The sequence below is a fragment of the Colletotrichum scovillei genome (assembly GCF_011075155.1).
Source record: "Colletotrichum scovillei strain TJNH1 chromosome Unknown Contig00003, whole genome shotgun sequence".
Classification (NCBI taxonomy): Eukaryota; Fungi; Ascomycota; class Sordariomycetes; order Glomerellales; family Glomerellaceae; genus Colletotrichum; species Colletotrichum scovillei.
Genome location: NW_023336261.1, coordinates 4,052,133 through 4,067,607, shown reverse-complemented (window position 1 = coordinate 4,067,607; position 15,475 = coordinate 4,052,133). Strand labels below are relative to the sequence as shown.

The 15,475-nt window shown below is 52.7% G+C and overlaps 4 protein-coding genes across 4 annotated transcripts; 3 read left to right on the top strand and 1 right to left on the bottom strand.

The window, feature by feature from the left end:
• The first annotated feature begins 3,023 nt into the window (after window positions 1-3,023).
• On the top strand, window positions 3,024-4,472 carry HER10_EVM0013089 (smr domain-containing protein). Its single transcript, XM_035482458.1, has 3 exons — window positions 3,024-3,172; window positions 3,329-3,435; window positions 3,547-4,472. Exons 1-3 carry the CDS (start codon window positions 3,139-3,141, stop codon window positions 4,183-4,185), a joined length of 780 nt encoding a protein of 259 aa, XP_035336727.1. The 5' UTR covers window positions 3,024-3,138; the 3' UTR covers window positions 4,186-4,472.
• A 385-nt stretch (window positions 4,473-4,857) lies between these two features.
• On the top strand, window positions 4,858-5,932 carry HER10_EVM0002086 (Tim10/DDP family zinc finger). The gene is made up of 3 exons (XM_035471812.1): window positions 4,858-5,028; window positions 5,120-5,189; window positions 5,357-5,932. The coding sequence occupies exons 1-3, from the start codon at window positions 5,021-5,023 to the stop codon at window positions 5,543-5,545; spliced, it is 267 nt and encodes an 88-aa protein (XP_035335711.1). The 5' UTR covers window positions 4,858-5,020; the 3' UTR covers window positions 5,546-5,932.
• A 184-nt stretch (window positions 5,933-6,116) lies between these two features.
• HER10_EVM0008162 (uncharacterized protein) lies at window positions 6,117-11,985 on the bottom strand. The gene is made up of 4 exons (XM_035477694.1): window positions 11,820-11,985; window positions 10,845-11,760; window positions 7,671-10,790; window positions 6,117-7,612 (listed from the first exon to the last, which is right to left on the bottom strand). Exons 1-4 carry the CDS (start codon window positions 11,888-11,890, stop codon window positions 6,254-6,256), a joined length of 5,466 nt encoding a protein of 1,821 aa, XP_035336285.1. The 5' UTR covers window positions 11,891-11,985; the 3' UTR covers window positions 6,117-6,253.
• Window positions 11,986-12,374: 389 nt separating this feature from the next.
• On the top strand, window positions 12,375-14,782 carry HER10_EVM0010004 (indole-3-glycerol phosphate synthase; the record flags this gene model as incomplete). Its single annotated transcript, XM_035479474.1, has 1 exon — window positions 12,375-14,782. The coding sequence occupies exon 1, from the start codon at window positions 12,485-12,487 to the stop codon at window positions 14,780-14,782; it is 2,298 nt and encodes a 765-aa protein (XP_035336445.1). The 5' UTR covers window positions 12,375-12,484.
• Window positions 14,783-15,475: the final 693 nt, after the last annotated feature.

The following is a 15,475-nucleotide window of genomic DNA, read 5'->3' as shown; positions in this document are numbered from 1 at the left end:
GTCTGCCCTCGGGCGCTTGCTACTTTGCTGCAAGCTGCCGCCAAGGTGATTCACCTGCATATGAGTTCAGTGTTCGGTACTGGCTACCGCTGCACACGATTCTGCTTGCACATGGTATCATCGGTGGATCAAAAACTAGTACTAGCAAAATTCTGCCAGTAAACAAGATCTACGTCGGAACGCGATAATCTGTTCCGGGACCCAGGTCCTCATTGACGCACGGCTTTCATAAACCCGAAAAGTCGACCTCGATGTTTGTACAAAGAATCGCTCGGCCGTGTCTGAGCATCAAGCAAAGCAGGCTTTGCACTAAGAAAGCCACCGACCCAAGCTGCTCGGCAATAGACGAAGCTGTGAAGCTCAAAGAGAGACATCATTCATACTGACTCGGTTCTGTTGCATTGATTGGCTGCCAGAGCGCCTCGACGGCTTGGAACTTGGAAATGGTACTTGTAGGGCAATCATTGCAGCCAGCCAATAATTACGCCACACGACCATGATCTTGTACCGAGAGCTAAGCACCACATTGAGCGCAAGTCACGGTATCGAGATTGGCGCTCCGACTTGCGATACTGCCGGAGCCACCCTCTCAGTCGGCCGAGTCAAAACATGGAAACTTACTTTCCTGGAAAGCAAACAACAGAGCAAACAGACCAGAAGCGGCATCCACTTCGCGGAATCATCGGGGAGAACCGTCTGAAGCCCAGAGCATTCGGCGCTTCGTTGTTACGTCTAAACCCTTACAGGACGCACAGATTATCACGTCTTTCACGTCGGAGTCAACGTACGCGTTGACAAATTGGAGAGGGCAGGTATCTATTGATGTACCGCTCAGTGCCATGAGAGCCACAGCCTGGAGTTTGGGACGGTTAGACCCCACCATTTAGCTGCCTTGAAACACCAAGCCATCTTAGCCGACCATGCAAGGACAAGATATCACCCATCCTTGCTGGTAACTGTATACAGTAACACAGCCAGGCCGTTGTGAATTTCATCTGCGTTACGATGATACGATGGCGGTCGAAGCCCCCTCGCAGCGGGCACAGAAAGATCGGACAGTGATCTCGGGGTTCCATTCCGCTGACCTGCAGGCGTGCACTTCCCGAACCTATTTGGACTTGTCGATCATCACCAAATTTTGGACGGTTTTCTGGGGGGCACAACGGGGCTATCGAGAATGTCCCCCTACCTTGCGGTATCCGTACCAGGTAACACCATCTTCACTGTCGAAAATACGGTCTGAAGTGGATTCTCAGTATTTCATGCAATGGATAGACTTGTTCTGGCCCCTCATTTGTTGCAATTCGGAGGCCAGACTTCCTGCCTCTCAGGTCTCACTCGATGGCACGTCTCAAAGGCGAGATTCTCTAGTCTCTACAGTGTACTGGTGGGGAAGCAGCTCTAGATCGACAAGCCAGAGGGGGGACATCTGCTTTTGCAAACCAAGGCTTTAGCAGCCGCCGTCCGAGAGACTTTGACAAGAACGCCGTCTAAAGCGGCTATCAAAGGGGAACCAATAGAAGCATTTGACAAGCCGGCGCACCTAGACATCTCGCATCCGAAATAAGGTAATTTCGCACATTCACTAGATGCATTGCAGGCAGCCGGTCGGAAACTACCAGAGAAACTATTCCCGCCTGGTACAGGGAGGCCACATGGCAGACGAGCTGCCTTTTCCTCAAAGCAAAGCGGGATCCATTCAAGTCATTGGCAGAGGCTGGGGGGCTCATAGTCATCGCATGCCTGAAGAGGCAAATCTGTGGAGTTCCAAAAAGTCGTTCCACGCGGGATCACGAGAGGGCTCTTTTTAATTGAAGAGGGCCCAAAATTGTGGAGGCTCTCTTCGTTTTCGAGGCCCGGTCCCATCCACTCACACCGTCTTCGTCGTCAAGGTCGTCTTGCCCATTTGCCTCTGCCGCCCACCGACTCAGTGCAACTCCATGAGTGGGCGAATAGCAGTGCGTCCAGTTGGCGAACGCGCACTCAAAAGTTGGCAGATGGAGCGTTCCCTGCGCGTCGTCTTCTTGCATGTCATGCAGGTACGAAGATGGTGCGCAAGGTCGTTGTAGTAATGAGCGGCACCCTCTTACGATCATCTGCTGTTCCCCTGAAGACTCCCCCTAGTGAAGGTTACCTTTCTCGGAAAATCGTCATTATTCCATCTGGACTTTGGTCGGCTAGTTCGGACGGCGTGTGCTTTGACCTTGGGTACTGACGATTGGGTTTCTCCTGTTATGGAGTATTAGATGCTGAAGTATCTGGAAAGGAGAAAAACGAAGAAGAAAAAAGAGAGCGTGGTGTTCTAGAAGGGCCCACAGAAGCTTTCCGCCCCTGAGCCTGCCTCTTGTGTAACCACTATATGGCACATCATACAGACGAGCTGGCGTCCAATCCATGACTCCAGCGCTCCTTCGTTGGCCACCGTGGGTATCGTCCTCCACTCCGGCTGTTCGAGTTTTGTTTCGGACGGGACTAGATCCTCATGGATCCGGAAAGCTGTGAAACGAAGCCTCTCCGCTGTGTGCTTTAGAGGACTACTGCTATGCGGATGATTTGAATCAGGACAGTTGAGTGACGAAGGAGGTCATTTTACCTCGGGGAGACATACAGAATTCGCGGAACATACTGTAAAGCGCCACCAACCAGAGTACGGGCTCAAGCGATGCCTGTGGCGTTCGCAGCCGCCTGAAGAGGTAGAACAATGTCCAAGCATAGCTTCTGCCCCTGTAGATCACACAAGTTACTTGAGGAGAGCTTGTGCGTCCCCAGAGTCCTGGACACAGAAAACACAGCCACACAGCATAAGAACGGAACCTAGACTGAAAGACCAAGATCGGGCGAATGGGTTCACCCATCATGGAACCGGTCGTTTCGCTGAACCGTACTGCACCGAGCAGCCAGAGACGGAAGCCGGACCGGCCCAGCACAAGCGTCATCGGCCGGAGCAGAGCCCCGCAATTACGTTGCCGGCACCGAAAAACAAGCTTGCTTAGCGCCGTCCTACCAACCTCTCTGCCCGCTTCTTGGACACGAACTTGAAGCTTGTTTTGCTCGCGGCCGCATTATTCTTCTTCATTCCTCTGCCAATTCCACCACGGACAGCGTCTTGAAGCCAATTGAGCGCGCAAACGGCCAAAAATGTCTATCCCTATGAACCGCCTGGGCGGCCGCGGTAAGCATCCTCGCCATGTTTCGTTTTCGAATCCTCCTGGAGCCATGGCTTGAAATCCGAGACCGCCACAAACAGGCCCGGATAAATACAATGCTGCTCGGAATGGCTCGACATCTGGGGCCCGGACGCGCGCTGACACGATTATGAATGTTGCAGCCTTCAGCCACGCCGACAACGACGACGACGATACGGAGCGCGAGTACGACCGCCTCCGCGACCTCGCCCGCGAGGAAGCCAACAAACGCAACCAGGCCTTTGAGCGCGTAAGTGGCCCCAGCCCCAGCCTAAGCCCAAGCCGAAGCCTTGTCCAAAACACGTGGTTTTGAGTTTTGTGTGATGCCGCAAAACTGACACCAACCCTCGATGCTCTCCAGTCTCAACAAGCCTACCAGTCGGGCGATGGCGCGGCCGCCAAGGAGCTCTCCAACGAGGGCAAGCGCCACGCGCAAAAGATGGAGGACTACAACCGCCAGGCGTCCGAGTTTATCTTCCGGGAGAACAACGCCGCCGGCCGCGTGACGGGCAGCTGCGTCGACCTGCACGGGCAGTACGTCGAGGAGGCGGAGCGTATCCTCGAGGAGCGTATCCGCGCCGACCGGGCGCGGGGCCAGGAACACTTGCACGCCATCGTCGGCAAGGGAAACCACTCGACGGGCCACGTGCAAAAGCTGAAGCCGAGGATCGAGGCCATTTGCCGCGAGATGGGGCTCAAGTACTCGACCGAGGAGAACGCCGGCCGAATCTACATCAACCTCCAGGGCGGCGATGCGACGATGCCGCCGCCGCCTCACACTGGCGGTGGACAGCAGCACCACGGAGGCGGCCAGCAGCAACATCATGGTGGCCAGCAACAGCACCATGGCGGTCAGAACCAGCAGCACGGCGGGCAGATCCACGGTGGACAACAGCAGCACCACGGCGGCCAGAACCAGCAGCAAAACCAGGACGAGACTGGCGACTTGGTCGTCAAGATTCTCAAGAAGTTGGAGAAGGCTTGCTGTATCGTCATGTAAGGGGGGGTTTGGTCTCTGTTGTGGCCTTCTCCGCTTGCTCCCCCCTTTATGGCTTTCGGCTGCCGGGACGCATCATTGTATGCGGCCCGGCCTTTTTTTGAACCTTGGATACCCAGCGGACTCAACGTGAAATGGTAATGTCTTCTTTTCTTCTGAACCTATGTATATATAGGCTTGATGCCTTGGCGAGACGTCACTGGACTCGGTCGCTTTGGGATTGGATATAGGGCGACGTAGGTTTTGTCCACGTCAGGATAATTTTAACACATCATTTAAGAATTTCTTCATACAACTGGAAACAATTGCTCGTCCAAGGTGTTTGCTTTGTCTCGAAAGAAATAAGCAAATTCGATACCTCAGAAATCTCCGATTAGGATTGGTCTTTTAGATTTGACGACCGATGCCAAAGCTTCAAAGCTGTGAAGAGATCCCTTGCCAGCGCCGGATGGGAACCAACATCGGCTCGGCATTCAAAGTAGAGCAGAGCCTCCCAGATAAAGGTAGTGACTCTCGCGCGACGGAATTTCCATTGAAGTCCATGCATCTATCCGAGGTGAAGCTCCAAACGAAATCCCGATAGGTTCTTATCGTTATCGGAGCTCCAGCGCTGTCCAATTTATAGAGGTCTGATTGGCCAGTGCTGACCGGGGGTAAGGCAAGCTTGCCTGCTATCCCGTTCGGCGCAGCGCTGCTCTGCTGAGGAAGTGCTTTAACCAAAGAAATTTCAACCATCGTCATCGCTCCCCGTAATCAACCTCAACTTCCATCACGAACCAACCGGCCTCGCATATACCCCGTCAACTTTACGAGTTCATCAAATCAGTCACACTTCGAAATGGACGCGTAAGCTTACCCCCCTTGAATGGTCCCTTGAAAGTCCCAAAGGAAAACAGAGACCAGACACAGCGACTAACGCGCAATTCTCTATCACCAGCCTTACCAAGACCGAGGAGGCTCAGCTCCAGCAGAGACTTCAGAAGCGCCAGGTCAAGGAGTTCATGAACGTACGTTTCTCTCTTTAATCTTCCCGTTCCGCCAATTACACAGAAGAAAAAAACGAAACAACCCGTTCCTCCGTCTCCCATGTTTCTTTCCTCCTTCGATCGCTGTTCGAAAAAGCGATAAGATTCCCAAGACTCTGTTGCTAATCATTTCCCTCCCCTTTTTACAGCTCTTTGGCAACCTCGTCGACCACTGCTTCACCTCGTGCATCGACGACTTCACCTCAAAGTCCCTCTCCTCCCGCGAGACCGGCTGCATCACCCGCTGCATCCAGAAGCAGATGTTCTCCCAGCAGCGCCTCAGCGAGCGCTTCCAGGAGCACAACGCCCAGATGACGGCCCAGATGCAGGGACAGTAAATCCACAGTCGAGGGGAAAAAAACCAAATATTGTAAAAGAGAGAAAGAGAGAAGAGAATGGGCACGCAGACGGTGTTCGATAGAGGAGATCTCGGACGAGCATGCGCGCGCTCTGATGTAACACTATTCCCAGCAAGGCAGGCAGACAAGCCCAGTCGAAGGGGAGGAAGGCCCTGGGATTTGCAACATTTACCACACACGATCTCCAAATTAACGAAGCCAGGCGAGTGAGTTGGGAATGACAACCACGAACGAGAAGGGTTTCCTGTATATTACGTTGTGTTTATTTTCTTCTTTTCCCCTGACCGGTGGATAGAAGACGTGGCATAGCACCTTTTTGCGGGTTTGGAATAAACACCGCTCTATGAAGGGAGAAACGGATGGACAAAATATCTACTCCATGAGCCGTTGAGACCGTTTGGTTGCATGCCATCAACTTGTGAGCCAATAGTCACAATGAGAATGGACGTCTTTTTGGTCGTACCCTGCAATCTGCTGGGGGTATCCACAAACTTGATCCTACGTAGACTATGGGATTTCCCAGTGACGATGGCTGGAATAGGTATGATGCACCCACGTTTATCCTACACACTTGAACGCCTAAAACCCTTTTTGTCGTTGTTCCCCTCCAATTCATTCATTCCCTTGTGGCCGACGATAACCCCTCGGCTTCATTATCTCTATCTCAACGTCCCTCCTCATCCTTCCTCAAGACTCTTCGAGGTCTTCGCTTAATACATCCCTCACAGCCTCCAACTGCGAGAGGACCTTGCTCTCCAAGACATTTCCTGGCTGGCCATTCTCATCCGACGCGCCAGTCTTGATGCTCTTCCACTCCACCTCACGCTGGCCCAGCGGCAGAAGTCTGTCGCGCAGCAACTTGCGGCTCGATAACCAGAAGTCAATGTTTTCCAAAAGGGAGGCAGCATCCCATTGGATCTCTGGGATATCACGGTTGTTGGCAGTTCGCAAAGCGGCGATGACTCTTGTCAACAGAGCAAGAGAGTGCACCTCTGATACTGCAAGGAGCGTCACGTAGTGCGGCGTCTCTCTCGATGCTGTACGACTGGCGCCAGGTGCCTCGAATCGGTCGACACTTGACTTGAGAAGCAGAGGGAACTGGTTAAGGACGTAACCCAGTTCAGGCGCAACCGTTCCGCCCAGGGCAGTGAGAAGATTCAGCAACAGGGGCAGAACACCCTTGACCCAGATGCTGTAGCATCGCTGGGGTCCAACAGCTTCCGAGAAGGGAGAGATGTTTCCGCGGCGCATAAAGTTGGTAATGCCTGCCGAAGTCAGGTGGCTCAGTAAGCCGTCGCAAGCCATCTGTTCTGCCACCGCCGGCAGGGTAGAGAGCTCCAGCAAAAAGAGCAAGCTCAACTCGCCATAGATCGGGTCGCCGTTGATGGAAAGTTTGTCAGCCCAAGAGAAAAGTGATGTCGCTGCGTGCATGGCATCATATGATGCCATAATGTTCAGTATCTGTGTTTGACATTGGTCAATGGTTGGCATGTTGAGACAAGCTTGCAAAATGGCCGTAAGCAGAGCAAGGTCCTCAGGTGCAACGGCAGCCTCGGAATCGTGCACAAGGGCAACGAGAGTTCTGAACCCCTTTGCGACTACTCGGTCGAGAAGGTTCAGAACAGTCTGAGTAAGCGTGATCGAGAAGCCGTCACCTCCGTTCTTCGAGGCCCCCAGGGACTTCTTTTCCGCAGCACTATACGCACGCAGGGTGACGTAGATTGCCTTGAGCATGGTGCGGTAGTACGAGATTGATTCCGGGTTGAAGGGCTCCTCAACAGCGCTGATGATGGTGAACAATGTCCCCAGAAGCTGGTTCACATCGTGAGATGAAATGGGACGGCCAACGAGACGCTGAACGAGAAGCAAGCTCAGATCAGCTCGCTCTTCCACAATCCGCATGAAGATATTTTCTGGGCCTTGGTTGGACCGGTTCGCCTCAAGACATTGCTGCGCAACTTGCAACATTTGTCTGGCAATGGTTTCGTTTTCTGCAAGAGAGCTACTAATCTCAAGAAGCAGGTATTCCCATGCGTGGAACAGCGACTGCGGCAATATCAGTACGGGCCGAAAAGGCAGCTGGGTGTCCAGGTGAGGAACTTACAATCTGCGCGTCAACTAGAGACAGGTTGGCGTTGGCAATCCCCATCTCGTTACGGAATCCGTTGTTGCGACGACCGTGCCAGCCTGGATCGAAGCTCAACATCTCAGTTGCACTCTCCAAATCATAGAAATAGCTTCTGCCAAGCTCGCCAGGTCTCAGTGATGTCCTTTTGAAAGCTTCTAACGAAACTCCGGGGTATTTGCTTGTGAAGTTTTTGGCAAAGTTGCTGTGCAGAGAAGTATTGTAGCTCGAAACTTCTACGCCGTCCCTTAGATAGTAGTCTAGGTCAGATACTAGGCTCTTGGCGAAGGTGTCGGCTCCGCCCATCTGTCGTAAGTGATATAGCTGCATGGCGAATATCTCGGCAATGTAAGCGGCCATTTTGGCATCTGTGGCAGCCTTGACAGCATCTGTCTTGCTTGTGACAGTAAAGCTACTGAGGTCCTTGACGTAAAGGCGCAGAGAGTCCAAGAAGGACGAGTCTTTTTGCATGGTGAAGATTGTCCAAGGCCAATGGTTCTGAGATGATGCAACGAAATCGAGGATCCTAACTGCCTCGCCAGTTTCCAACTCTTTGATCTTCTTCAGCTTTGCAAAGGCAGTCGCTAGCACCGAGTTGGGCGTCGATGAAGCGTCCTTTTTGACGCCCTTGAGGGCATCTCTAGGCGTCTTGCCTGTCAAGAGACAGTTTGATAGCCATTGCTGGCGATTCTGTACAATCGTAGAGAAGAACTTCCACGTTGTCTGCACATCCTTCGCAACGAGGAAGGGCTTGTCGAGTCGCGACAAGACTTCAATAAATGACCGTGACAAAAGGGGACCTAGGTATCCCAGAAGGGAAGGAGGATCATCATGAGCTTTGGCAGCACTCAGCACCAGAGCCTCCAGGAGGAGCAATGCTGGTCGCCGGAATTGCTCGCAGATTGCACATAACCTCGCCAAAATCGATGACGTCTTGAAGAGGTGTTCTTCAAACGTCGCTGATGGCCTGTCTAGGTAGCTCGCAACACGTAGCAAGGTTGTCGTGAATCGCAAAGCGCATGTGAGCTGTTCCTGAGCTGAGGCTAGTCGATCTTGGTAGAACGTTGAGTCGGGGATTTGGAGACCATTGACCAAAGTCGTGAGGAGCGGCTGGAACCTAAGAGACCCTGTTGAGGGCGAGAGGAACGCATCTATAATGTAGGACGCTGCAGGTTCCAAGCAAGCCGCCAGCGTATCCGCGCTCTCTTGGTCACCCATCCCGTAGGTGTGCTCGATGATCTGATCCATGACAGGGACAACGTGCCGAATAAGCAGTGCTTTGTGAAGCTCTGATCCGAAGCGCCAAGTTGAGGAGGTCTCAAAGACGTCAACCGCGGCTTGAGCAATTGCGAGACTGACTTTGCCCAAGACTTTGTCCGCCACGCCGAGCCAAACGTTGTTCGATATTTTCTGCCGTCCAACCAGCTTGTTGCCGGATTTGCGTTGAACAGCGCTGCTCTTGACGCTGTCAATGAGGCTAGAAAAAAGCCGTACAGCCGACAGCAACAGATCATATCGCTCCCCAACTAAGTCGAGATTACCGGTGATCTTTGCCAATTTCCCTGCTTGGGCTTCCGAATTGAGAAGTTCGCAACGCGCCAAGTAAGACCAGACTCTCGTGGGGCAAAGCGGCAGGATCGCATGTAGGAATTGAACGCATGAGTTGAGCACTGCGATGCCCTGTCCTTCGGTCGCCTTCTCGTCTTGCATATAGGCATCCATGGTCTCGCAGACAACCGCCACAAGGTCTTTGTTCCCGGAGATGTGCTTACCAATCTCTTCCAAAAGCTCTTGTCCCGACTTGAGCGATGTTTCGCCGCTCAAGCCCTGCTTTTCAGACTTCAGTACCTCCGCACGCAGTAGTGTTGCTAAGAGAGCAATGGTTTCTGCGGTTTCCTCTGGCTGGAACGCATCCAGCTCGCTGCGGTAAGTCTCGGGTGCCAGTTGGATTTCGAGCCTCTTGCCAAGCAAAGCAAGAGCAGAGTGCTCATACTCCATTAGAACCACGCGACCCGTATCCGTCACAAAGCGTCCCACTGTTTCCGCAGGTATCCTAAATGCGTCGTCCACCCGAGTTCTGCGATTCCATGCCGTGGCAGGCGTGAAAAGCGGTATGTCTTCGAGTAGGTAAAATGTGTTGGTGTTGTCCTCCTCCTGGGCTAGCTCGTACTGCTGGTAGTCATCGGGGAGAATGAAGGTAAGTGATGGGGTTTTGCGCAAGAGGTTGACTACCGTATCCATCCGGTCGTCAGCAACGGTGCAGTTCGCCAAAGTCCTGCAAAGATTGAGGAATGGCAGCAACTCAAATGGATATCGGTTGAGGGCCTGGTGGAAGTAATATTCGAGTGCAGCATCGTCGTGGAGCACCTCGGCCAAAATGTCGCTTGAGGCGTGCAGCGAAGGCTTCGAAAGGTCCCAATATTGCTGACCAGCTCCCAGGACCGAAAGGAGAGAGGTGACAGAGTCTGACTGATACCCTACGAGGGGATATGTGGCTTTGAGGAAGTCGACATACGAAAGCCGGATTCTGGAACTCAGAAGTGCCGAGAAGGCTCCGTCACTGGAGGCCCCAATAGCCAGTGCCATCTCGGACAAGACTTCGTAAGCTCGTCCATGCGATGTGACAGCTACTGCCAGCTGCTCCACAACCTGCAAGTCCTTATCCAGACCCGCATTGGTCAGGAAAATGTCAAATGACTTGCCGTCGAGAGAAACAATGCTCCCTGCAGAAAGACGGCGAGCGGTAGTGGGCCGAATCAAGACACCAGCCTCGAAAGTCTCCTGAGATCGCTGGTTCTGTAGCGCATCTCGCTTTTCGATTCGGTCGTGATGCGAATAGAACATGCGGTGGACAACGACGGTCCATGCAAATATGATGGGGCTTTGGCTCTCGCAATCGGCACTGGCTGCGGCGAGGATTGCATTGTGGACTTGCTCCAATACTGACGGAGCAGTAATGTAGGGGTCCTCGTCTCCGCGATATTCAGGGGCCTCTTCAGCGAGACACTCGATGGATCGTGTAGGGTTCAGGAGCTTGATGGATATGGCTGAGATGAGAGATCTCAGGGGCATGATTAGGGAGGCAATGGCATCAGTCGGCTGTCTGCTGTTAGTCCTGGCTTCCCAATGAAGTCTGATCCTCGGTGAACTCACCGCAGTAATCCCGTTGAGAAAACCATAGTTATCCATTGAGGAAAACCACTGGCCGACCACCGCGGATGGTACAAAATCGTCACCACTGCCATCGACTGACTGAAAAACGACCGACAAGGCGTGTACAACTTCAGTGAGTGCTGTCCGCATCCATTCCAGCTCAATTTCTTCTCCCAGCAGGCTTTTATCTTCCACAACTGCTTCGAGCCCCTCGGCCAGTCGACCAATAGCCTCAGTGGCATACTGCAAGTAGGTCGTGAGCAGATTTTCGAGGTATTTGGGACGTTCGTTCGCGGCGATCAACTGAGTTGTCGCGATCGGAAGATCAGTAGCAGAGGCTGGCGCTGAAGGTTGAGTGTAGAGCACGTTCTCCTGGACCAACGCAGCAGTCATCAGAAAGTGGCGTCTCTCTGCAAGATATGTCTGGAAAATTCGCTGTCGCCTTGACTCCTCTTTCTCGAATTCTGCCCAGATCGTCTCCGCATCCTGAGCGGCACCAGCGATAGGGACGAAAGACGACGATTGTACGTTTGCGACGCCAGAAGCTTCCTGGAGGTTGATTATGTCCTGGGAAGAGAGGGTTCCTGTCAGGTGGCTCGCTGGTCGCGACTGGAACTCGATGACTGTCGCGCGAAGCGCAGCAATGAGGTTGACCTTGGCATTCTTGCTCAACCACTGCGCATCCTCCTTGATAACTTTGATGTCGAAATTGTCGTTCGGTTTGGGAGTGACGTGTATAGCGGCGGTCCTCGTCTCGAAGTTCGACTTGGTGTGATCGCTCGGCGGCGCAAAGGCGGTCGACGGATCTTTTATGAGTGCTCGTACGAAATCATCTTGTAAAAACTGCACAACAGCTTCGCTCTTCCGCCTGGAGTCATCTTTGTCCGCCAGTGCAGCTGCGATGAGCTTCCAGGAGCTAGTTCAAGGATCAGTTTTCCGGGCAATCAGCAAGTCAACAAACGCAGGTCTACCCACATAATGATCGTGTCTCCATTCAGGCATTCCTCCAGAGGAGGAAAGTATTGACGGTCTGCCACTTGCGCCATTGCCGCAGAGGTCGATTGGGCAGAGCAGTCAAGGTCCAGACTGCATCAGGCGAGGCTGCGATGAGCTATGTTGCCTGAGATGCAAAGAAAGTAAGTGGACGCGCTTGTACACACTTGGACCCGCGAATGCTTTTGCAGCCTCTCTGCAGGTGGTTGACTGGAGCTCCCAAAAAAAGTGAGCTCGACTTCCATGGTTTTTCCGGAAGCTGGCGCTAAGTCCAATTCGGCTTAGCGCCCGTTCTAGGCTCAATGCCACAATAGGCAGTCCCGGGCGCCGGGATCGCGATATAGCGGCGGGGCGGCCTGTCAAGGTATATTGCAGCTTGCCTTCTGGGCATTCGTGCACTGTATCCTCAGCTGCAAAGATTGCCAATTGGTACAGTAAAAGTATGCTCTCCGATCTACTGTGCTACAATCAACTTTAGTGAGTCGCCGCCTTTTAATCTTCATTTCAACCCGTCCCATTGACTCACCTCATTCAAACCTCGAATGCCACTACCACCGAAGCGATACTTTTCGTGACAAGAGGCATTAATATTTAGCAATTCACTGCTGATTTGACTTACTTTCGGCGGCCCCGGCACAATTTGCAAAATGCCGTCCTTAGATATCATCGATCACTCACCCCAGCATCCGGACCCTTCGCCACCAATTCCCACGGCATCCAACTTGATCTTGATCGACAACTACGATTCCTTCACCTGGAATGTCTACCAATATCTCATTCTCGAAGGCGCGAATGTGACGGTCTTTAGAAATGACAAGATCACGCTCGCAGAGCTGATTGACAAGAAACCAACTCAGCTGATCATCAGTCCTGGACCTGGACACCCCACCACGGATTCCGGAGTCAGTCGAGATGCAATTAAGCACTTCTCTGGCAAGATTCCCATATTTGGTGTCTGTATGGGTCAGCAGTGCATCTTTGACGTCTATGGTGGAGAGGTCGGATCCGCAGGGGAGTGGCTTCACGGCAAGACATCTCCTTTGACACACGACGCCAAGGGTGTCTATGCTGGTCTGCGCCAAGGGCTTCCAGTTACCCGTTATCACTCTCTAGCCGGTACACGTGTGACACTTCCGGACTGTTTGGAGGTCACTTCTTGGGTTGCGACTGAGGACGGATCCCCCGGTATCATTCAAGGCGTGCGACACAAGGAGTACACCATTGAGGGTGTTCAGTTCCATCCCGAAAGCATTCTCACCGCAGAGGGCCGGACTATGCTGCGAAACTTTTTGCAACTTCAAGGTGGCACCTGGGAAGAGAACAGCCGGCTCCAGAAGGGCTCTGCGACCAACGGCGCCTCTGCCAAGACGACGTCATCTGCGCCGGCTGCAAGCAAGAAGAACAACATCTTGCAGCAAATTTACGCCCACCGAAAGGCTGCTGTTGCAGCTCAGAAGCTTATTCCCTCGCAAAGACCTGCAGATCTACAAGCTGCGTATGATCTCAATGCCGCTCCGCCTCAAGTCTCCTTCATCGAGCGACTTCGCCAGACCCCCTTCGATGTGTCCCTCATGGCGGAGATCAAGCGAGCCTCGCCCTCAAAGGGCATTTTCGACATCAACATCAATGCCCCGACCCAGGCGAAGAAATATGCCCTTGCAGGTGCCAGCGTCATATCCGTGCTGACTGAGCCTGAGTGGTTCAAGGGCAGCATCGAGGATCTGAGGGCTGTCAGACAAGTTCTGGACGGTATGCCTAACAGACCAGCGATCCTCCGCAAAGAGTTCATCTTTGAGGAATACCAGATTCTTGAGGCCAGACTTGCGGGCGCCGATACGGTCTTGCTTATTGTCAAGATGCTGGAGACGGAACTGCTGGAGAGGCTGTACAAGTATTCTCTTTCCCTGGGAATGGAGCCATTAGTCGAGGTCCAGACTGCCGAGGAGATGACGACAGCCCTGAAACTTGGATCCAAGGCTATTGGCGTCAATAACCGCAACTTGGAGAGCTTCGAGGTCGACATGAACACAACAAGTAGATTGAGAAGCATGGTCCCAGAAAATACCATCATCTGCGCCCTGAGTGGTATCAACAGCCACCAGGATGTCGTTCTTTGCAAGAACGATGGAGTCAATGCTGTTCTCGTGGGGGAGGCCATTGTCAGAGCGCCGGACACAACCAAGTTCATCAGAGAACTCTGTTCTGGTACAGACGCTGAGCCTGAACCGGTCAAGACCCAGCCCCTTTTTGTCAAGATTTGCGGAACACGAACTCCGGAGGCTGCCCTTGAGGCTGTCAAGGCAGGTGCGGACTTTGTTGGAATCTGTTTGGTTCCAGGTGCGAAGCGTTGCATATCCGACGAGACTGCTTCCGCCATCTCAGAAGCGGTACACACCTTCGTACCTACCGCCACACGTACAACAACAAGCATCCCTACAAAATCTGCTACAGATTACTACACTGCGTCTGTCGCCAGGCTATCGAGCTCGCGTCCGCTCCTCGCAGGTATCTTCCAGAATCAGCCCCTAGACGAGGTTCTCGAGAAGCAGAAGCGTTTCAATCTAGACATTGTCCAGCTTCACGGCAATGAGCCGGTTGAGTGGGCCAACCTGATCCCCGTACCTGTTATTCGGGCTTTCAAGCCGAGCAACGTTGGCATCGGGAAGCGAGGCTACCACACCATTCCTCTGCTCGATTCGGGAGCTGGCTCAGGCAAGCTCCTTGACGTCTCCAGTGTCAAGGATATCTTGGCAAAGGACCAAGAGTTGCAAATGATTCTTGCTGGCGGTCTCAACCCCGATAACGTGCTCGAGGCAGTCAAGGCTGTTGGGGAGTTTGGTGACCGTATCGTAGGTGTTGATGTGAGCAGCGGAGTGGAGGAGGATGGCAAGCAGAGCTTGGAGAAGATTAGAACGTTTGTCAAGAATGCGAAGAGCTTTAGATAGAGAGTTCGTGAAATGAGAAAGTGCCTTAGACTCTGTCAAACGATCCCATCGAAGACTATTTGTGATATTTGAATATCTGGACTTCAGCTTTGCTACAAAGCCCAGACCTTGACGTTATCGAATAGCCCTGTCCATGATTCCACATCCTCGCATGACCCAAGACAGCTCTGAGATATGTGAGTAAGTTAAAATTGTGAGCATCAGATTGTCAGATTGCGCCATCCGCTTCTGTTGGATAAATAATCCTGCCTTCAGCTAGATAAAAGGGCAAATATCGACGATACTCAAGATGCCATAGGTTCTCATTGAGATCGATGTTTGTCGCGTTTCCAGATCTGTATTTCGGACGCCATATCAAATTGATTTCTTGAAATAATTCGGAAGGCATGGTGAGACTTCATCTCTCTCGCGCCTTCCTCCCAGTCTCTCGAGTGCTTCTCCTTTTGTATCCTTCCTCCTTCCTTCCCTCCTGCCCAGGTTCATTTTTTTACTTCCTCGAATCTCTACGTATAAAACAGCCACCCTTTTCCCACCAATTCTCCCTTCCACCCCTTCACCCTTTCTACACCCTTTCTACCTCGCTCACAGTTTTGGATCGGCCTCTTCATACCCATTCTCTATCCCAACACTTCACCCATTCTACCTCACTCACAGTCTCAGACTGACCTCTTCACACTTTCATCGTCAGCATTG

What these genes read in the sequence shown, in the direction of transcription:
- HER10_EVM0013089 (XM_035482458.1), top strand. Translation starts at nt 3,139, where the DNA reads ATGTCTATCCCTATGAACCGCCTGGGCGGCCGCG. An exon ending in GAACCGCCTGGGCGGCCGCG is followed by an intron (nt 3,173 to 3,328) that starts GTAAGCATCCTC and finishes TGAATGTTGCAG; the next exon opens with CCTTCAGCCACGCCGACAAC. An exon ending in GCAACCAGGCCTTTGAGCGC is followed by an intron (nt 3,436 to 3,546) that starts GTAAGTGGCCCC and finishes GATGCTCTCCAG; the next exon opens with TCTCAACAAGCCTACCAGTC.
- HER10_EVM0002086 (XM_035471812.1), top strand. An exon ending in AGGTCAAGGAGTTCATGAAC is followed by an intron (nt 5,190 to 5,356) that starts GTACGTTTCTCT and finishes CCCTTTTTACAG; the next exon opens with CTCTTTGGCAACCTCGTCGA.
- HER10_EVM0008162 (XM_035477694.1), bottom strand. Translation starts at nt 11,890, where the DNA reads ATGGCGCAAGTGGCAGACCGTCAATACTTTCCTCCTCTGGAGGAATGC. An exon ending in AATGGAGACACGATCATTAT is followed by an intron (nt 11,761 to 11,819) that starts GTGGGTAGACCT and finishes TCCTTGAACTAG; the next exon opens with CTCCTGGAAGCTCATCGCAG. An exon ending in TTCTCAACGGGATTACTGCG is followed by an intron (nt 10,791 to 10,844) that starts GTGAGTTCACCG and finishes AACAGCAGACAG; the next exon opens with CCGACTGATGCCATTGCCTC.